General features: G+C 29.6%; 1 protein-coding gene and 1 long non-coding RNA gene across 2 annotated transcripts; one reads left to right on the plus strand and one right to left on the minus strand.

Moving 5' to 3' along the window:
- The first annotated feature begins 1,340 nt into the window (after positions 1-1,340).
- Positions 1,341-3,160, plus strand: LOC114371069 (probable galacturonosyltransferase-like 7). The gene has a single exon (XM_028328471.1). The coding sequence runs from the start codon at positions 1,800-1,802 to the stop codon at positions 2,877-2,879; it is 1,080 nt and encodes a 359-aa protein (XP_028184272.1). The 5' UTR covers positions 1,341-1,799; the 3' UTR covers positions 2,880-3,160.
- A 10,676-nt stretch (positions 3,161-13,836) lies between these two features.
- Positions 13,837-18,145, minus strand: LOC114370903. Its single transcript, XR_003657948.1, has 4 exons — positions 17,941-18,145; positions 16,493-16,548; positions 15,469-15,656; positions 13,837-14,744 (listed from the first exon to the last, which is right to left on the minus strand). It is a non-coding gene; the product is annotated as an uncharacterized LOC114370903 (long non-coding RNA).
- Positions 18,146-24,245: the final 6,100 nt, after the last annotated feature.

The raw sequence follows: 24,245 nt of genomic DNA on the forward strand, positions 1-24,245 counted from the left end.
ACTAGTGTGTTTTAAGTTTACGTCATATATATATATTAAGTATTTGAATGGTGAGATTTGTTGTAACAATTTCACCTTCTTTGAATAAGAATATCTCTAATAAAGAATATTTGTAGTTTAAATAAATAATCTTTTTTGAAGGAATAGTTTAAATAAATAATAAGACATGTAACATAAGTAAAAATACCAAAGATATACATTAAAACCCAACCAAGGTAGTCCAATTATTTGGAAGCAACGTGGGTTTATAATATAACATGAGTTTGACTACAATTTATTACGAGAAACTTGACCTTTATGTATTTAAGTTAGTGTGAAACTAATAGTATTATAATATAGAAACAAAAATGACTATTTTTATCATTTGATTTAACACGAAACTTAAATGCAATATTAATATTGTTAAAAACTTTAATTTAATATTTATTATATGTGATATATTAATTTATTTTCTTTGATGGAATATTTATACACTCTTTTTTACCAATTATTTATGTAAATTTTATCGGTGAATATTAATTATTAATTTTTATTAAAATATTAATTAAAAAATTTGAACAGGCGACTTCTCTTCTCTTCTTCCGTTCCATCCTTAAATTTTCCTTTCCAACCTATTTATACACTCTTTTTTTACTGCAACCTATTTATACACTTAAGATGCTTAAATTATTCTTTTTTATACACCATTATACATTCATATTGTATATAATTGTATTATGAAGAAACAAGAGATCGACTAAGGTGAAATTTTATAACCGTAATAATCTATTGGAAACATGAACATATATCGCCCAAATGGATAATTTAGAGGTTAATAGCTATGTACTGTTATGTCTTCTAAAAAAAAAGCCATGTACTGTTATGTGATATTTTTTATATTGCAAAATAATAAAAGAATATGATTTCTTTTTTCTTTTAGTTATTATGCAAATGATTTAATTTTCATATTATAGATTTAAAAGAAATTTATTACTAATTAATAAATTAAAACTACCTTAAATATATATCTTAAAATAATTGTTATTATAAAAGAATAATAATATTATAGGGAGAACATTTTCATACCGTTAATACATTTTCATTTGAAAAAAGCTAAAAAGAATTATTATAAGGTATGTTTTTATTTTGAAGAATAATGTGATATATTTTTAATGTGAATGTAAATAATAAATATTGTTGGGATGACAGTAACAGCGATAGATATTAGACAGTGTATAATTGTGAAGCGTGGCAAGAGAGTATAGTGAGTTGGGACAGCTGGTCCTTGGACAACAGCGCAAGGCCTTTCCATTTCCATTACATAATGAGGGAAGAAAGGTATTTTCGTTTTTATCCTAATTAATAAAAAAGACATTATAATGAAATGTGTTCTGGGGGCCGTGAAAACATTTATATGGTGGAAATCGCGAAGCTAAGCTGGAAAGAAAGAAAAAAGCCCACCTGTGTGTCCGTGCAACTGCAACGTGCTTTACCCCTTTTGTTCCGAATTCCAATATTAGAGAGAAAGAAAACATTGGTTAAAGAGAAGCGGTGCAAGAGGAGAGGAAGAAGAGAAGAGGAGGCGGTGCGCACCTTAGCATGGATTCCTCTCCGTCCTCTTCTCTCTCCTCTCTCGCTTCGTCCCCACGGCACCAACATCCTCTCTCCATTTGAGAAAGGCACCGATTCCCATTCTCATTCTCACTCTGCCTCACATATTGCCAACCCTTGCTTCTCTCTCTTCCATCCTCACCACCGATTTCAATTTCAACAATAAGAACAATAAGGCCAGGGTCTGCTTTTGATTCCGCCACGTCAAAATGTTGTGGCTCATGAGATTCTCGGGCTTCTTCTCCGCCGCAATGCTCGTCATTCTCCTCTCCCCTTCCCTTCAATCCTTCCACCCCGCCGAAGCCATCCGCTCCTCCCACCACCTCGACGGCCTCCTCCGCCTCCCTCCGCCTCGCCTTTCCTTCCGCCCCGCCCCTCGTTTCCGCAATGCCGCCGACGCCAACAAATGCGCCTCCTCCTCCGTCTCCACCTCCGTCTGCGACCCCTCCCTCGTCCACGTCGCCATCACCCTCGACGTCGAGTACCTCCGCGGCTCCATCGCCGCCGTCCACTCCATCCTCCAACACTCCCAGTGCCCGGAGAACATCTTCTTCCACTTCCTCGTCTCCGAAACCAACCTCGAATCCCTCGTCAAATCCACCTTCCCTCAATTGAACTTCAAGGTCTATTACTTTGATCCCGAGATCGTCCGCAACCTGATCTCCACCTCTGTCAGACAAGCCCTCGAACAACCCCTCAACTACGCCAGAAATTATCTCGCTGACCTCCTCGAACCCTGTGTCGAAAGAGTTATATACCTAGATTCCGATCTGGTTGTAGTCGACGACATTGCCAAGCTCTGGAGCACCAGCTTAGGTTCTAGAACCATCGGCGCCCCTGAATACTGCCACGCCAACTTCACCAAGTACTTCACCGCAGCGTTCTGGTCGGACACGCGCTTCGCGAGGGCGTTCGCCGGGCGGAGGCCATGCTACTTCAACACGGGCGTGATGGTGATAGATCTGGTGCGGTGGCGGAGAATCGGGTACAGCAAGAGGATAGAGAGGTGGATGGAGATTCAGAAGAACGATCGGATCTACGAGCTGGGTTCTCTGCCCCCGTTTCTGTTGGTGTTCGCGGGACACGTGGCGCCAATTGAGCACAGGTGGAACCAGCATGGGTTGGGTGGCGATAACGTGAAGGGGAGTTGCCGGGACCTGCACGCTGGGCCTGTGAGTCTTTTGCATTGGTCCGGTAGTGGCAAGCCCTGGACTCGATTGGACTCCAAACAGCCCTGTCCGCTTGATGCACTTTGGGCTCCTTATGATTTGTACGGTCACGCTCACTGATTTGGGTTGCTGGTCGCCGGTAAATTCCCCCCTTCACTGTTTTTGTCACTTCTGTTCATTTAATTTAATTCTCATTTCGGTCAATTTTATTATTATTTTGTTCTCTCTTCTCCTTCTCTCTACTATGAACAGATACATCAGATATTTACTTTACCCATTTTTATTAGACTTCGTTACCCAGTCCATCATTTGTATTCTATGATCTTTCTGTTTTGTGCTTCGTGCTCTAGAAATAAATAAGATAAAAAAAATAAAAATAAAGGAATGGCTGGATCTTCTAATTTCTTCTTGTGCGTATTTCAAGTTTAACTATGAACTAAGCTTATGCTTAACTTTCTGTATGGATAGAACTCTGTTCACTTCAATTGAACTAACTGAGAAAAAAACTTAATAACAATTGTGCTTTATTAAGAAACGCAATAATTTAAATCATCACTGCAACTGTCGTCACTTAACTTTATTAATTTTGATTCATTTTTGTTCATGGCTGGTGTGGTGTCTATCTGTCTGGGTTCGCATTTGATTGATTATTATTGGGAATTTGGTCTTTATTTCATGAATGACTTTGATTGTGTTCACCAGCCAAGCGGTACAAGCCGAACTACGGATTTAGTACCCAGGTGAGTGAGGTTGGTGGGTACCGGTAGCCCATGTGCAAAAATTGTGTGTACTTTTAAGTATTGTTCAAATAAATCATAATTGTATGTGTTTGTATTGGGAAATTGGTACCACAACTTTGCTGCTTGCTAATGTAAGCAAAGAAGAGAATGAAAAGCTGAACTGTTGAGTTATATTCTAGTTGTTATTTTTAGTTAATATCATAATGAGGATGAGGAGGAGGAAGACACGTATATTGATGGGTAGCATAGTTGTTCACGTTTACGGATAGAGAGAAGCCAAAATGAACACAGAAGCTAGCTAGCTAGCTTAAGTTCAAGATAGGGGGAAAATGGGGTTGGGGTATCTTTGCCGGCAGCTGTAGCCAAATGAGGCATGAAAAACAATCTAATGAGTTTGTGGAATGCGTTGGCAACTAAGCTGAAGGCGGAACACTTGTGAGTCATCTTTCCCATACGGTCGCTCTCGCTCTCTCTCATTTTGTTCTTTTCGCCGCACGCATATTTACCAGTTCTTTCTGTTATCCTCACAAATAAACTTTTAGTGTCGATACTCACGGATAATGTTGTTTTATTTGAAATATAAACACATATTAAAGAGTTGTTATTATGATTATGATGATAGCTTAGGTAGGAGGTTGAACAAATCAAGTTGGTTATGTTACGTGGGTTGACAGATCCTGATGTCACCGTTGCTTGTATGTGTCTGCTTGATGAGAAGGTGCTGGGACCGATTCCCCTCGCCGTTTGAATCACACGTTGTCAGTTACTTGGAGTCTTCTATCTAGTTCCGCCTTCCATGTGTTCGTTATGTGCTTTTTTAAATCTATTTTATTTCTTCAGATTAGCATTCCAGAACAGAATAGAAGAAGCAGCCATTGTGAATCGGTTAGAATGGAGGCTATTTGATTGTTTTTTTGTCACAAATTATATGATTTAGAGTAGGTTGTGAATAATCTATCCAAATTATGCATATGTGAGCGTCGACGTTGGCTTTTAGTATTGCTAGTCTAGCTGGGGCTATATAATACTTGGATTGTGAATTAAATTATGGGAAAAGTTCTATGGTCGGGTTTAAGATAAATATACTACGATTAGGACGTAGCAACGGATGCTTGGGCGGGCCTATGATACATTGTATGGACAAATGGTGAAAGATCAATATTTTGATATTGCCTATGATACATATTGCCACAATTATTATAATGAAAAAATTGTGTTAACTTTTTTATTTTTAATTTTGATTTAATAGTATTTGTTTTGAGTGGTTCTAGAAATATGAAGATGGAAACATAAGGCTGGGATAGCCCAATGACACCATTGCCTTAATTGATTATTTAGCTAATTCGGAATTCTAAGTGAATTATTCGATTTCAAGATTTTATTTTTTTGTCTCTTAGCATTTGCAAATTGCAATGGCTTCATCTGCATGAAGCGTACTAAGTTATTCTTTACAAAACTGGTTGTCACCGAGTGGGTAAAAGTAGTTAATTCATGTGGATGGAATTGGAACCTGATTCGTTATTCAATACTAATACGAAGATCTTTTCATGGATTTATTGCAAACCAGTTGAAGCTAAATAAAACTAGTTCATTGTGTGCAAAACTTGCCCATAGCCAATTTTAATCCACCGGTCCCCATCTCCTCGTGGTCTATTTGTTCTTGGTTTTGGTTTTCCTTTGTTCAGAAGCCATATCATAGGATGGTATCTAAATGGCAAAATTTAAAACGTTATTTGGGCCCTTGGAGTGAAGGATATATTTTACCTAGGTCCTTGTCTCAACGCTCAAGTTGGTGCCAAAGAAGGTTCCATCAATCATTAATTGCTCAGAATAAAATTAACAAATAATTAGGTGAGCTGTCGGTGATGGAACCTTATTGTTTTGCGAGCATGCTTACAGAAAAATCCTGTTTTGTAATCTAAATTTCCTATAGCCTTACGGGTAAACCATGACTTCATACGCAATTATATATATGGAGAAAAAAATGACTCGTTATTGATCTTATGTAATGTATATGAAGTCTACCAATTGTGCCCCTCTAAATAAGCTTAAAAGGAACGCAATTCAAGAATCCCTATAGCAATTCTCTAAACCTTTATCTTCATCTTTACGAGGATGCGTTAACCAATTTCTTTGGAATGTTTAAAATAGTAAAACACTTAACTACAAAGGTACGAGAAATAAAACCATAGAAATGGAATTTGTAAAATAGGAGCAACTTTTTTTGTTTGTATTTCTTTTTTTTATTTTTTGGTTACACTCATGACATCAGGACTGAGTTGTTGGGGGAAGACTTTTGTTATATGCTTTGTTTAAATGAAGAAAAAAATGTATTATTGGATAGATAAAGAAGAGAAGAAAAAAAGAAATATAAAAATTTCTGTGCTTTATTTAGATGGATGGAAAAGTGAGTGCAAAAAAAGAATATGTATAAGATATTTTTTCCTTATGTAGAAAAGAAAAAAAGAGAGGAGAGAATTAGAAAGTTATTTTAAACAAATACTGGCTATTTCTTTTATAAAAAATATAGAAATTCAATTTAAAAATAAATATAAAAGGGATAGATTGAAAGATATAAGAGGTTAAAAAATTCCTAAAAATACTCTTGTTGAAGATAATTCTTAAAAATGTTGTCGTTCAAGATAGTTGTTATAATTTATAGAGAAAAAGTGAATAATTTAACTATAATTTGATAAAAAGAACTATTTGTAAAAAGGATAAATGTTAACGATAAATTAGAATAAAATTAAGATTAAAGATTTCTATTTGAAAAAATAATAAAGTTTAAGGATCAATTAAAATAAAATTAAAGTTTAAAATATCTATTTATAAAAAAAATAATGTTTAAAGGAGTTAAACACTATTTCCCCCAGAATTAACTTTGGTTTCAATTGTTTGATGTTTGAGTAAAGAAATTGAATATGATAAAACAATTAGATATTTAAAACTCTCGGGTGAAAGAAATTGGATATAAAGAATGATTTGAGTAATGATATAAAAATATGCTATAGTGTGTATACTTATTTGATATATTTTATTTTATTTTCACATCACATCTCATTATTTTTACATTTCTCTTTCTTGTATCATTATTTCTTTTTTAACTATTAATAGCTTTTAAGTGTTAATGCATCATTTTCCCTGATCCATGTACACCAACTTATAAGTCTTTATGCACGATTTTTCATGATTCATGTACATCAAGACTATGATAAGTAACATGATATCACAAAACAAATATCCCATAGATAGAGAGAAATCTGACATGTCAAATGAACTATTTATACATGTTCATATATAAGGTATATATCATTACTCGATTTGGTGAATTATTTTTTATTACTGATAAATGTTAGATTTTAATCTTTTGTAAGGAAAGATTGAATTTATCATTTTTTTAATTATTAAATCAATCTTATATCTCTGCATTGGTTAGATATTATGTGGATCGCTTACATTCTAGAACCGCACAAAATGGTTAAGATCCTAGAATCAGTGGTTTCAGAGTCTGGAGCGGTCATTATAACACGAAGGAAAGGAACAAAGTGCAGAAAAGGAGCAAGTGCGAAAGTATCCAAGAAATTGAGAAGATTTCTTTGGATACCTTTACAGCTAGAAACAATGGTGTGAGTTAATTTGGGGTGGCAGTGCAGGGGACCATGAACATTCGGTGGTCCTCCAAGGTTGATTCTTGCATGATAGGAAGACCCACATGCATTGCATTTACATGGTTCAAATCTCCCTCTCTAGACAAACACTGAAACACCTCAATATCACAACCCCTTGTTCACGTGGAAAACACCTGTTTGTGTTGAGAAACACTTGTGTGAACTAAAATTAAATTGGGTTGTGGTGTCCAAGAAGGGACACCCTCCATTGAAACAGTACTGTTAAGAGTGTTTAAATTTCTGCAGGTGCGGACCTTAACTTTTGATAGGTTTTTATGACAAAACATGAATGCTTTTTGTCAATGGTTGGCCAAAAGGCTGAAGTTAGCAGTTAATGGAGGAAGGTCCTTTCTGATGTAAATGCAGACCTTTCCCCACCCGTTTGCTGCAAGTTTTGACTCCAACTATTCAATGTTGATGGTTATGATTTAATTTCCATTTCTTTATATATAATTTACTTGTGTGGGCGCATAGCACATAAGAGGTTATGGCTTTGGTTACAAACTTGATGAAATTGGATTCTTCGGAACACTACCTAAGTTGTGGATCCCTATGCCCCTCCCCAAAGACAAAATAAAAACAAATAGATTTCTTTGTTCCTTGTTTATTTTGTGTCACACGCAAATTTGGGGTCATGAGATCTTGTTTGCTATCTATTAATGTATAACAGAGATAGGATATATGGAAGTATATAGTGCAGGAATCAATTGACGATGAAGTGAAGAAGAAACTTACCGATGGGTGGAAACAAACAACAGAATTCAAATATGCTATTTTATTAAAAAAAATTCACTTTTTTTTGTGGTGTCTCTAAATAAACAAAGACAACGCTAGCTAGTGTCCCAAAGATAGAATGTTTTTATGTAAAAATACAACAATTTACATTAGCAATTTATTCTGATCTTTATTTTTAGTAAATAAATAAACATATTAATGTTTTTTTTTACCTATTTCTGTCCACACAGATGTTAGCATACTCGTTAAAAATAGAAAAATGTCAGATAGACATTTCATGTGCTATCCAACATTAGAGAGAGGAAAAAAAGAAATACAAATATACACATAATAGAATTTATGATATGATTAAAATAGAAATAAAAAAAATGAGAAATATTGATAAAGTGTTTAAAATAAAGAGTGATTTGTGTATCATTATTCTTAAAAATAACATATATAGATTATGGAGATACAATTATAATCCTAATTAGATAACAATGTTAAAAGTATTTAAGAATTACAAAAAAAAGAAATGGCAACAGAAAATTATTATCATTTTAAAAATATTTTCGAGACATTATTATTCAATGGAAGGAAAAGGAGACATCAGACTTAAATTCCCAAAAAACACGTTTTTATGTATTGCCACTTCCATTTTAGAAAAACAAATAAGGTTGTCTCCTTCACGACCATATGATAGGAGGAGGGACCATCTCTGTAAGATACGTAGACCTCCTAAAAGGGACCAATCAATCATCCTCTGTTGAGTGACCCTAATCAATATCACCTTAGACAACATATATTGACTAGATTCAAATATGACTCATGAGGGAAATACTCATTCCACAGAACACACAGAAGGGTAATATATACTACTATATATGTAGAGTAAGGAATCTATTAACAGTCAATTCTCGTGTGTACGCGTGTGATGTATATATATAGAAGACATACGTACGCTACATTGTTTCCTTAGATAATTTGCTCGTGTTTATTTTTAGACCGAGAGTTATCCTATATATATTGTAAGCATTTTTACTCAAATCGGATAGAATTATTATGATAAAAAACTTATCTTTGAATACAATTGTATATTCAAAATTCTAATTCAATGTTACTGAACCACGCCAGTTAATTCACGTGATTAGTGATAAAAATTTCTTGTTTAATACTATTTCTTGGTGACACATGATGTCTACATGCATTACATGAGTATGAGCTGAGTGGAGATTTTACGAAAAGTGTCCCTGTGAATCAACACAAATTAGGATCCCAGATTCATTCTTTTTAAGTTTTGAACCCGCTAAAATAAAGCAGCGTATGCAAGTAAAACTGATCGATTCAATCATCGTTATGTACTTCATCTTCCTTCACTTCAATGTGAGACAAGAATTTACCAATCACAGACAACCGTTCCTACTAATTCCCACATAATTAATTAATGAAAACAATAGCGAGCGAGACAGGCTCATTCTTGGTCCCAGTTCTTGTGCAATCACTTCTTATTATAACGGTGTTGACTTAGACCTTCAGAGTGTGACTGTAGTACATACAACTTGGAATTGGCTTTCGTTTGATTAATCATCCTTAAAATTTCTGAAATTAAACGATGTTAAATATGCAAGTATACCCGATTAGATAATATCTGTGTAACTATTCAAATTTATGTTCTAGGGTTGACATATATTGACAGATGCTGTTATAATTGGAATGGTGAAAGTTTTTTTTTCAATAAAAAACAATATTGATTGATTATAAATGATGATATTTCAGTTCAACATAACACAGCCTAACTAAATAAGCTCCAATGTCCACTTATTTTCTATAAGCATGGGAAAGTTATTCGTGTATGTTGATGCTAGAATCTAGATGGAACCTTGCTATCTCAGGACTTACAAAAGGACTGCAACTTATGATGCCAAAAGCTCAAAGCAAATGTTATTGGGAAATTTCCTTACCCACTCATGTTTTAACAATAACTATGTTAAATATATATTGAGTGGATTATATTTTAAATGATTTAATTGAGTATGTTATACTATAAAAAAAATGTAATATGAGCTTAACGAGTGATTATTATTATTAGCCCACTTTCATATAATGGATCCGCAAACAATTTCAATTAATTTTTAATTTTTTTATTAGTTAAAAAATGTGTTGGAATGTTTGATAAACAATTTTTTTAAAAATAATTTTTAATATTTTTTAAATGTTACTTGAATTATGTTCCACAAAATAAACTGAAAAATTCATTAAAAGTTGAAAAATTAATCAAAAACTAAAAAACTAATTAATAATCGAAAGCTGAAAAATGATAGTTAGAAGATAAAAAATTATCTTATTAAATTATAATTGTTTAGTAAAACTAGCGGTTTAAAGTAACTAAAATGTTTAAAATGACGTAAAACTAATAAAAAAATAATTTATTTTAAAAAAAGATAATAAAGAATTTTGATAAATATATTAAGAATAAAAAAGAAGAAAATATAAAAAATTAAAAAAATAATAATATTTTAAAGAACACTACAAGTTACTAAAAAAAAACTATTAAAAAAATTATTTACTAAATAGTCAAACAAATTTTTTAACTAGTAAAAAAATTAAAAATTAATTGAAACATCTTATCAAACATAACCTTGAAGTAACATTTTTAAAATGCTAACTTTTACCTTATAGCTTTTTATATTTTATTTATTTATTATCCTTAAAATATTTATTCAATTTTCTTATTATTTTTTTAATATGTCATTTATGTTTTTTTTTTATATTTTTCATCTACTTTAATAACTAATTTTATTAAGTACTTATAATTTAATAATATTTTAAAAATTTTCAACTACTCATTAAATTTTCAGTTTCCAACTAATTTTTCAATTAATTTTCTTAAACATAACCATAATCATCCGCTCTTTTATTTATAGTTTTGAGTGTTCCAAATTTTATGGATCATCAAAGTGATTAAAGTTATATATCTAAGTTTATTTTTTATTTTTTTATATACTGAATAAAAGGGCTACAGAACAGCCAAATGGACAGAATTATTAATCAGAACAAAACCGATCGAGGGAAATTCGCCCCTGAAGCATCATCAGCTAATAGCCGTAAAGGACGTAACTATCCGGGTATTTACTTTAATAGGGCCTTTAAAAGTATTATTTTAAGATATATGTCTATAAATTTTGTCCCCTTCCACATAAAAACAAATAATATTAAAGTAAAGATATAATTCAACAAATCTCACATAATTACTGAAAATTACTAATTAATTACTCTAAATTATCTAACTCGAGTTTTTTCTACAGGACCAAAACATTAAGAACCATGATTCAAGACAGAGAAATCTCCTCCAGGTGAGGATAGACATTTCAACTGCAATGAGGAAGCTAATTTGGTGGTTAATATTTCATAACAAGAGAAATAATCAGACAAAAATATATTTTTGAAATGACCTAATCTTTTGCAGAAATGTGTAAGTTGGTTTATGTTCTTGCTTTTGTTATATTCTTAATGCTTAATTTTGTTAACAATATTAAGTTGCTCATGAGCACATGATAGGATTATTTCATATTTTAAGAAAAGACATGGACACTAACTTTTCCATTTATTCTGGTTAGCAGTAATGAAAATTTCCGAACATCAAAGAGATGAATGAATTCTAGATTGGATCATAAAAAAAGCACGTGAGACCTGAACTCAAAGAAGGCGCTAATGAATTCATCCAATTTGCAACTAGTCAAGACAACTTCCAAAGGTATCCGCTAATAAGGTGCCTTTGTCGAAGATGTGGGTGTAGAAGATGTAGGGCTTTTTATTAGATGTTTTAACTCTTTGAATTAAGGGTTTTCTATTAGATGAGACATGTTTCATTTTTTTAATTATTTAAGACTTTCTACCACATGCATGTTAACATATGTCTCATTGTTTTGGATTTAGAATATTCTATTAGATGTGGAGACATGCTTTAATTTATGTTATTTTGATTAATGAAAATGATTGATGTCATTCATCTAATTTACTTGATATCTTCTTATAATTTTGATATCTGTGGTTGTAGTTATGGTAATATAGATTTTCATTAATGGAATTGTGAAAATATAAAAAGCAATATCTGTACAGCTAAATTAGCGACTTATATGTCGGTCGCAAAATAGTCATTTAAATTAGTATTTATAAAAATTAGTTAGTGAATTTAGTGACCGTGTGTCAGTCGCTAAAAATAGCAAACGGATAATTTTGGTGGCAAACATAAAATATAACTAGCCACCCACTTAGTTTTCTAAAATTGTCACTTAAAATTATATTTTATGATTTAGCAACTTAAACAGTCGGTCCTTAATTTTGAGGTTATTTATAGCAACCGAACAATTTATTTCTTTCTATCAATGGTCACGTATAAAATAATTTTGTGATCATCATTATCGGTCTCTAAATTGAAAAACTTACCGACTAACTTAAAAAATCAGCAACAAATGGCTTTGCAATTGGGATCTCTGTTATTGGTATTGTATGGTCACTAAATCAAAGACAAAATATATTAGTCACTGGTATAGTTATTTTAGGGAGTGATAATGAACAACAATGGTCATAATGACAGCGATGATGATAGTCATGATGTATGACAATAATGATGACAATAATAAAAATGGTAAGAATGATGAGTTAACAACAATCATGAGAAAAAAAATAAGGTGATAATTGGAATATTTTTGGATGTAATAAATTTACATATTTGATTTTAATTCAAATTTTTATTTTAATATCAATAATATATTATTTTTAATCTTAATTTGATAGTTTAATTCTTCTTTAAATTTTCACATAAAAAAATGTTCTCACTTGACTCGTACTTTTTTGTTATATATATATATATAATTAATACCTTACTATATTATATATAAATGTTATACTTTTTTGCGAGATAATATTATACATAAGCCAATAAAAAATATAAATTATCATAATTATTATAATCTTACATATTATATATAATATTTTTTGTCCATGAAAAAAATAGTTATCAAAAGATGGTTCTTAATTTGTTATGGGGGAATATACTACTTACATAAATTTACTCTCATTGCCACTAATTGAACTTCCACTTCTTTAAAGATAGCCTTTAGGTTCGAATTCAAGATAATTCATGCATAGGTGCATGACATGTAATTTTATTATAAATTTTATTGAAGTGAGAGCCATTCCTAATCTTATATGGGACTAAATCTTTTCCTAATCTAAATTTTTAGAAATTAAATCAATCTATTTCATACACAAAAATATTGTATATTGTCAAACTTAAGAGTTGATATAATGATGTAAAATTTTATTATATTCATATAAGTAAAAATAATTTATATAATAAGAAAATTTATATTTAATTTTTATTGTGTGTAAAAAAATTTTGGACCAACAACGCGAGAAAGATTATATTCTCGTTCAATGCATTGAGAAAGACATCTGTAGTCTCTCACCTAAATAAAAATAAATTTTTAATCATTTAAATTTAAATCTTCTTTTAGTCCTTCGAAATTTAAAGTTAATTTTTTTTATTCCTTAAAGTTTACAAAATATTATTTTTAATCCTTATACACGATATGAGCCAAACAAGAATTAAGAGATTTATAATTTGTAGAAACTTTTGACCGTCATTTTATATTTTGTTTTAAAATACAATTTACAGGAAGTTAAAATCTGTTAATTTTAAAGCCAAAAAAATTAAAAACCCATTAATCGTTTTAATTTTTTTTATTCATGTGATTCTAAGAATTTTAAATTGTGCTTTAAAATATAAAATAATATTTTAGTGATCAAAAGTTATCACAAATTATAAATATTTCATTTCTTCGTTGACTCGAAGGACTAAAAATAATTTTTTTAAAATTCTAATAACTAAAAAAGTAACTTTAAATTTAAAGAATTACAAGAAAAATAACTCAAAAGAGACTAAAAAGATACTTAAGTTCAAGTTAAATATCCTCATCACCAAATGAAAACTCACAGAAATTGTTCACAAAAATAAAAACCGAACAGAAATTATTCAGTTGCTGACTATTATCATGTAAAGACAAGATAACTATCACCAATAGTAGCTTTTGCAAAAGAAGTGGATAAGAGGATCACGAAGACGCTGAAGGCGTAAGAAGCGCATTTGCATGTTCCCTACACACCTTATTATCATCTTGCTCCTTATTATGCCTCATGAACCTAGTGCCTGTCCCTTGCACCTGTTTCCTTGGAAGGAAACACGGAACTAGACCCATTATTATTATTACGCCAAGTCTGAGAAAACCATCTAGAAGAAGGAATATTGTTGAATGGTGGTGAATTCGGAAACTGTGGAAACACTGAAGGACCACCAGGTTGAGGGGTAGCATAAGGATATGTTGAGTGCATAGGAGCGGAAAGGCATGCCAGTAGCATTATTCAAGGAAGAGCAATGAATTTGGGGGTTGTTGGAGGAAGACCCAATATTCATGTTCGTGTTATTGTTGAAAGTTCCAAAATGGTTGGGCCTCAGAACAGAGACCTATTGGTGGCAAATTCAGGATTTGTGTCATTGCGAAGTTGAAGAGTGTGAACTTGAGGTTCAACAGGGTTTGGGGTATTGAGAAAATTCCCAGTCCCAGGTAATATTAAAGTCATTAGAGCATTGGCAGCTGCAAGTTCTTCACCACCATCATGTTCATCTTCTTCTTCTTCTTCTTCATCTAGTACAAGCTTATTCCTGTTAGTTGTCCATGAGGGTGGTTTGTTCATGATTGTATCTTCCCTCATAAGTAGTAATCACATTTTTTGTTGTTGCATGAATCCCGTTCCACGTGCTTCCTTCGCAACACCCAGCACTTGTGCATTTGTAGCAGGCCCTAGAATATATATCCATGAAAACTCGTTAAATGCATACGAATGATATATCATACTTGAATGATATAACTTAAGAAAGCTTATTGTCAATGAATATAATTAATGATGATGCGTTTATGCATGCTGAAGGATGGGAGAAACAAACAATACATGGTCAAGCAGCAGTAGTTTATCCCATAAGACTAAACATACACTATTTGTTGCTAACCAAGTTGCCTCACTGAAGGTATTCAGAGTGCGCTCATAAGTGGCAACTTGGGTTAGCAATAAATGGTTATATTAATTAGTTTGAGGCACTTATACAAAGTCAAGCAACAATTCAAGTACAAAGGGTCATCAAAACAATAGCTGCTCTGCTGAATTACTCTTCTCAATACATGTTTCACGGAAAATGACAAAACTCCATCCAACCAAGCATGACCGTTTAGTTCTCAGCATTCGTTACAACAGACATATTAAACAATAAGAAATCAATTTGAACGAACAAGCAGTTCAAAAATCAACAGTCAGAAATAGACCAAAATATAAGCAAGAAATCAGTAAAAAAAAATCTTAACAAAACTAAAACCAAAGTTTGATGTAGAAGCAAAATCAATGCCAAATATATATATATATATATATATATATATATATATATATATATATATATATATATATATATATATATGACAGAGAGGCAAATTATAGGCATTGATCAACCAAAATGAAGATCGAAAACCAAACTACCTCACAACATATAGCTGAATTGCAGAGAGAAAAGGGACGTAGTACATTTTTATGTCCCCCTCTCCATTTGGGCTAACTACCACATCTACACCATAGGCGCTCCATTCTCTGTAAGTTTCCCGGAGATCCTCTTGCACATAGTATGAACCAGTGATAGATTCACCAGTCTTGCGTCCCTTCATTCTAGGCTGCAAAATCCAAATTCCAAAACCCGTAAGTTAATTAAACACCTCAATCAAGGAAGTGATAAAATAAACATTGAAAACACCCAGCACAAGTTAACATCTCAATCAAGGAAGTGATAAAATAAACATTGAAAACACCCAGCACAAGTTAACATCTCAATCAGGGAAGTGATAAAATAAACATTGAAAACACCCACCATTACCAAGCATGCAATTAAGTACAGTCCCCAATTTTTAAGTTTAACTTGTTTAATATTTTTTTCAGGTTAAGATTAATTTTTATCGGACTTGACTTAACTTATTTACATTTCTAATGAGGAAGATTATTAATATACTTTTTTAACATTAATTTATTTTTTATTAATTAAAATTAATCAAATAATATAAATCTCATTTCTTATTTGGCATTGTGTGAGTTCTAATGAATAAAATTTAGTTTTAAAAAAAACATTTAGCAAATAAAAATTATGATAGAAAGTACGTTACTGTAATTACATGCAGTAAGAATTTGCAGTTTTGCAATAATTGAATTTCATGGGAGAAAGAAGTCACGGGATGGTAAAATAATTAATGCAAGTAACTAATAGAAGCTTGAAAGACTTTAAAGTTCATAGCAACAGTTGTTATTTCATTAACCAAACATGCTATTGTTAACTAAGATAATATATTTTAGTAAAAAAAAACTAAGATAATTAAATAATATAAAAAACCTATTAAGAGTCTGCTGATAGGACAATACATTCACAACAACATCATAATTTAATATTTACACCATTAATAAAAAAAATTAAGGATCAATTTAATTCAATTTGACGACAACATGAAGTTTGAGAAGTTACCTGAAGTTAAGTTGAGTAGATGAATCATCTGTAATTTGATCTTCTAATCATTCAAACTAAAACATTCACCATAAAATTTAATTAGACCATTTTAATGAGAAAGTATAAAAAAAAAATATTTTAAAATACTCAAGTTAAAAGAATCACAAATTTTTATACGTGTGTGTACAAGCATGAGTATGTGTTAAGATCATAGGCCTCCTAGAACTATAAGTGTCATTTTTTTTTTAATTTTTATCAAAGGTAGTATAATTCATAAGAAAATGTTACGTTTCTCATAAAACTTCCTTTCATCTATATATTTCTTTTTTATTAGTATATCTATATAAAAAAAAGGTGTGAGCAAATATATATTAACGGTATGATTGTGTGTGAGTGATAATTTTGCAAAAAAAAAGAAGAAATTATCATAAATAAATTTTAAGAAAAATAAAAAAATAATTTAGGACACGAAAATGTTACAGGTGATAAAGGTGGATCAAACATATATAAATTATGTAAAAAATAATTAGGCAAATATAGTTTGATTCAATGGGTCAAGCTAAGTCAGGAAATCTAATGACCCATACAAATATCATTTTGGGCTAACTAACATTTCATGCCTTGGCCCATTGGGCTAGATTTGGTTGGATGGCCCATTTTGCTAATAAGGTTGATAAAATGGGTCGCTAGCTCAATGGTCCAAAGCATGACACCGTCTCATGCCAAGTGAAAATTTAAATCATATCTTACATTATAATCATAGTAATTATTTGTCAACAATCCTAAAATGAAAAAATATAAGAAAATTGGGTTGGGCTAAAAAGTCCAAACTCTAAAGATTAAAAAATTAGACATAGTAAATAATCAGGTAGACCAGATTAGATAGAATTTTTAAAAGTGAAATTCGAGATCCGATATGAACTCATCGGATTTCCAAATTTCAATTCAATCCAAACCAATTATCTAAATTTGTTGTTTAGGATTCACCAGATTATTAGACTAATTTAGATCTATAGTCACCCATTAGATTAGATAGGATTTTTAAAAGTGAAATTAGAAATCAGATCTAAACTCATTGGATTTGCAATATTTCAAATCTAAACCAATGACCTGAATTATTCAATTAGGATTCATCAAATTATTAGATTAATCCAGATCCATAGCCACCCATCAGATCATATGGGATTTTCAAAAGTTAAATATAAGATCTGATCTAAATTCATTGAATTCACAATTTTCAATCTGATATGAACCAATGATATATTTTTTCGGTTAGGGTTCACCAGATTATCAAATTAATCTAGATCCGTAGCCACCCATTAGATCAGATAACTTGTGTTTGTCACCTTTAAAAGGTAAGATTGATTAAGGTCAATGATGCATAAAATATTTAAAAAATCATATACATACTAGGTTGTATACTACAATCAACTATAATAATCATACTTCTTTCGATACCTAATTACCTTATCTGACCAAGTGCCAAGATAGATTTGTGTATGTCCAAGACAAAGTCGTTGAGGCATAGAGTGTGGAGGATGTAGATGCGACAATACTAGTTCCAACGATCAGATAAATAACTTGGTTTAGGGGTAGGATGAGAAAAGGAATGTAAGGATTAGAAATGTGCGACGCTAAGAGTTTGGGGGAGCCATTAGGTTAGCAATGTAGATAAAGAGACGAGTGAGGGGGTTTGAGGAATAAGAGACAAATAAATAGGGAAAATAGGTCTAACGTGTTAAAATAAAATAATAATAATAATAATAATAAAAATAAAAATTGAGGAGTTTGACCAAATTATTATGTTGATGTTAATGAAAAATAAGATTATGAATTTTCACTTCCTATTTAATCATTTTATCATTTTCTTAAAACTCATGTAAGTACTTTATCATTAATTCATTATCAGCAATCACGCACACACTGATATTAGTTTTTGATCCAGTAAGTTGGAAGACACTCATGATCTCCGACCCAGGACAGAAAAAAATACTATATGCTCACTATGCCTATGAATAATGAAGTTAATAAAAAAGAGGAGTTAGTAAGATTTAATAAAAAAAACTTACATAATACTTATTTTAAGTTTTTTAAAAATCAAATTAGTATTCCATAGAAAATATACTAGGATTCCATAAATCATACTAATAAGAAGATAATCAAATAATTCATACTTTAATATATTTTAAAAATTTTATATTACGTCAATTTTGATCTGTATGAATAAGATAACAAATAATTTTAGATTAATATGAAATTTTGGATATATGATTTAAGTGAAATGAACTTCCAATCCAACGATAGGTTTTAAAAAATATTATTCAATTGAAAGTTTTATTTTTTAAACAACAGTAAAAATCATTGAATGGTATAATAATTGGTCAAAATTATATCAATGTAATTTGATTCGTCTTTTATATATATATATATATTCAAATTTCCATCTTTGGTAGGAAAATACTTAATAAAAATAATTCATATTTTGTTCAAAATCTTCCGCCAATTTTTTTATAATAAATTAAGAGTTTGATGCTCACCAAAAAAAAAATTAAGAGTTTGATTTTTAAATTGTACTATTGATATAAAATATTTTTATACACATATTTAGTAGAAATTTACTTCATTGGCATGCTATATTAATTAATAGAATTATATAATTGTAAGATAAATTTCTATCAAATATTTGTGTAATTTTTTTTACACCAACAATATGTAAATTAAATTCATAAACTAATTTGAATCATCTAAAAATTACTTTTTGTGTCCTAAAACACATTAAAGAAAAAAAATTATTTCAAAATAAATGTTATATTTGATTTTTTTAATATAATATATTTTCATTTAAAAGATCTCCTATATAATAATACACATTTAATTGATTTTTTTATATGACCTTCATCCATGACTCGAGTTACTATTTTTTTTTTCTATAAGTACTACACTTGTCAGAAATTTGAGAGAAATCACTACTATTATCTTAAGTACAGTGCTACGTAGTGGTATCATTTTTTTTTTCTTTAACATTAATAAGTATTTTTTGGAGCATTGAATTTACTCTTTTGTCTTATCAATAATTTTGTGAATTTGTGCGGAACTAACTGGGTGTTTATTAGATTGAATTAACCGATAAATATGAAAATATAAAATTAATTAATTAATCAATTGAGTTTGCTTAATTAATTCATTTTTATTAAAATATTAATCGAATTAATTATAACTGATTCAATTTTAAAATTTTTAAAATTAAAATAATCTAATTATTCAATCACTTTTTTTTTAAAATAATAAATTTATTGTTTACATTTTTCCTCTATTTTTTATTTTCCCCATTTATGTGGGCTGTATTATTTAATATTTTTAAGTGTATTTAGTCATGTTTACGGTTCAATTTATTTATTGTTGAACAAGTATTTTAGTTTATGCATTGCAAAGAATAATATTATATTTATTTTATACAACTTAAATTTATAATAAATAAATACTTTCAAATATATAAACTATATTATAATTAAAATTAATAATAAATAAATATTTTTGAAGATATAAATTATATTTTATACTTATATATTGTAATACTATGTTATATTTAAGTGTTGCTATATTTTTTAAAAGGAAATGGAATTACATGCCTCATTTTTACTCAACTCTGCACATTATTATCAAATTTTTTATTAAGTTTTATTCAATAGTAATAAATATGTTGAAAATTAAACGAATATTGTTGCATTCCTCTTTTTTTGAATTAGGACATCTTCCACTAACAAGTTTTATGCAAATTTCATGTTTACATTCCGATGACTTTTGGTAGGATTTTTTTTTTTTAGTTTCCTTGAAAATTTAAATTGGGAATTATAGTTTTTCATGGTATCTATTTTTAGAAAAATAACATTGCTTGGAAAAATGGTTTCTTAGGTATGATTTCCACAAAAATTGTCCTATGAAAAAAGGGAGAATCTAATTTTACATAAGAAAATATTATAATAAAAATTTCATGTTACTCTTGCTATCAAATACCATTTTAGAGTTGGTAATGTATACTGCATGCCTAAGTTAGCAAATATTGTTAAGCATCAGGAAAAAAAATGAAGGCTTTTTTTTTGGCAGGACAAGAAAATGAAGTTACATCCCTTACTTTTACTATATTATTAAATTCTGAACATTTATATTTTTATAAATATGTTAAAAAATATATTTAATAGTAATAAATATATTGAAATTTTAATTAATAATAATAAATGAAAAATTTATTTAATAGTAATAAATTTGTTGAAAAAATTTATTAAATTTTCTTCAATAGTAATAAATGTGTTGAAAAAATTAAATGAATATTGTTATTATATACTTCATTTTTTTTAAAACTTGAACCACTACCACGAGTTTTATAAATATTCTTAAGAATATTTATAATCAATCAAATATTTTACATTGGAAGAATTTATATTCAATTCTTCTTATGCGTAAAAAAAATTTGGTATAACAACAATCATATTTATAAATAAGATTAGTCTCTTATCCAAGATATTCATATCTCATATCGTATTCCTTTGTAGAATCATGATTCCTATCATAATTCTTGTGCAGGAAAAGCTTCCTTTGTAATAAATGCCCCTTTAAAGTTAATTTGTAACGTATCTTAATGAGATATCTCATGTTAGCAAATATTGTTAAGCATCAAGACAAGAAAACCGAAGTTACACCCGTCATTTTTTAAAAATATATTTTTTAAATATTTAATAGTAATAAATATGTTGAACTTTTAATTAATAGTATCGCCTACTTTTCCTATTTTCGTTTAAGGTTTTTTTTAATGAGTCTTTTTGTTTAAAGTTTTGACATAGATATTAAGAAATATAATTTATTTTTCGAATTTTATAAAAAAAACATTATGTAATTTCTTAATATATCCTTTATATATCTAATTATTACTCATTTATTCTTATAGTACACTACTCCATTAAGTATTGATTAAGAGTATTCTTTGAAAAAAAATATCTAATGCAACATTAGTTTTGTAAAACAACATCTATTTTAGAATATTTTTTTTTTCTAAAACATCATATATGTTACTGGTTCCCATCCTTGCCAGCTTTCCCTTCCCTTAGTGGATTCTAAACCTTGCGTCTTGCTACTGGTTCTGTAGCACTAAGATTAGCAGGAGATTCAATAGCAATAGCAGCTCCTTCTGTGCATCTTCCTTATTTAGCTGCGGGAACGAGTGCTGTGCTTGCCCCGACCGATACCACCATTCATTACCGTGAACCAGCCCCTCCTATAGGCAGGTCTTTCTTCCTTAATTTGGAATAGAGGGAGCAATAAATATATTGAACTTTTAATTAATAATAATAAACAATTTTTTATTTATTAATAAATGAAAAAATTATTTAATTGCAATAAATATGTTAAATAAACTTATTTACTTATGTTCAATAGTAATAAATTTGTTGAAAAATATTAAACTAATATAATTATATGCCTCATTTTTTGAACTTAGACCTATCAAATAGGTTTTATTCATCACCTAAGAATCATGATTTTCGGATATTGAATTTTTTTATTTGTACCCAATGCCTCATTTTTTTAAAAAAAAAATTTGAACATTACTATTGAATTTTATTAATATTTTTTTAAATATAACCAAAAATTATTTAATAGTTATAAATATGTTTAGCTTTTAATTATTAATAAACATTTTGAACTTTTATTTATAGTAATAAATGAAGAACTTTTATTAAGTATGTTCATCCCAAAATGATTTATGTTTAAGATTTTTCTACACAAATTAAGAAAAATAAGTATTTTAAGAAAATAATATTTATTAGGAGACAATTTTATTAAAATATCTTTATTTTTTCTTAATTTCAATAAATATTATTAAATCTTTGTAGATAAGAAAATAATGTGATTTTTTAAGGAACAAATATGTTGAAAAATTAAATGAATATGAGAAAATTACATAGAGACTTTCCTGAGATTTTATAAAACTACACAAAATGCCTCTATTTCTTTATCCTTACAATGATCTCGATACACAATGTAATGTTTTTAAAACCTTAAGGAAGGTGTGTGTAGTGTAAAAAAGGGTGTCAAATTAATGATTTTCAAACAATTGAGAGAGGTTTGTCATTTGTGTAGAGGTAAAAGAAGTGAGAAGATTTTGTGCAATTTGACAAAATCTAAGAGAATATTAGTGTAATTTGCTTAGTAGATATTGTTATATTTATCATCTTATAAACTAGGACGACTCACACTAACACGTTTTATATGAATTACATATTTACATTTGTAGTTTGTAATGTATCTTGATGAGGCATCTTGAAGTTAACAAATATTGTTACTAGTGATTCATGGGTGTACCCCCTAATTAGACACTTCACCTTAGACTCATTCGGTTAATAATGTCTTCTCGAAATCATTTTAGGCTTAAAAAACCTCTTGGTGTCTATAAAATAGGGGGTTTAAATTTTTTTTGTTTTGACTTTAGTCATTTAAAAACTTTTTTTAGTCTCTACTTTCAAGTAACAACATTAAATGATGATTTAATTTGACATTAGTAATTCATTAACTTGTCAAGTCATTAAGAAATATAAGATAATCATGTATTTTGTATTTTGTAAATTATGTTTTTAAATTCTTATTTGTTCATAACAGTTGATAACATCATAGTAAATTAATGAGATGTTTAAAAACATATTTTAGCAAAAGAAAATTATTTATGATTGCTAAAGTCGATATCTTAAAGTTATTACTCAATAACATGAAAAAAAATCTTTAAAAAGCTAAAACAAAAAAGAAGAGAATTTTAAAGGACTAAAATCAAAGACACCTAATTTTATAGGGGTAAAAGGTTATTTAACTCATCATCTTATATCTTCAAATCACCGTGAAGTTGTAATACCAAAATGGGCCTAATCTCACTTATTCACGGGTCTAACCTCACTTCCCTGCCACTACCATAACCATACATAATTGGCCTAACAATTGCAGATTGTGTGTGCGTGTATACATCCTAGATGTACAAATTGTAATAGCCATGGTATGCATGAAGATGAAAACCATCCTCTTTCAATTGGAGCAAATATGGTAGATGCTTCAGGTGCTGGAGCTGCAACTGTCGTTGCTACAAATCCGCTTTGGGTTGTGAAGACTAGACAGCAAGTGTGTTTCTTTTCAGTTCATGCTAAATCTTATATTTATCATCGATTTGCTTATGATATCAACGTATCATATAAAATTGGCCTGATTCCCGAGTGCATTAAATTCTTAGAATATATGCAATTAGTGGTTTGTTAAAGTTAAAAAATAAAAACCCTTTTATCGTATTGCTTAGTTTATGGTCATTGTCTTGGATTCTTGGCAGTAGATACTTATAGAATTTTCTTTTCTTTATGGCATTGGCATACTGCATACCATTAGTAGAACTATTTTTCATCATCAATTGAGCTGACAATAAAGGCATCATGAATTTGACATTAGTTTGTTGGGATTCAGAGTAATATCCATACAAATATGACAAAAACTATATCCATATTGAATTGGGAAAAGAATGAACTCATAAAACAGCTGGTTTACATGTTTTTGCCTTGGGCAGATCATGTTGTCACTTTAACAGCAGGGATTATGGACATTGTTAAAAGTATACTCTATGTATTGTATTTACGATAGAACTGCATTACTTTCTTTACCCTGCCTATCTTTGGTGCATGTATGTGTATATCCTGCACAACAAGTTTGCTTCCTTTGTTGTTGCATATAGGATAAGCTTAGTGCACAT

Source organism: Glycine soja, chromosome 10, assembly GCF_004193775.1.
Source record: "Glycine soja cultivar W05 chromosome 10, ASM419377v2, whole genome shotgun sequence".
NCBI classification, from domain to species: Eukaryota; Viridiplantae; Streptophyta; class Magnoliopsida; order Fabales; family Fabaceae; genus Glycine; species Glycine soja.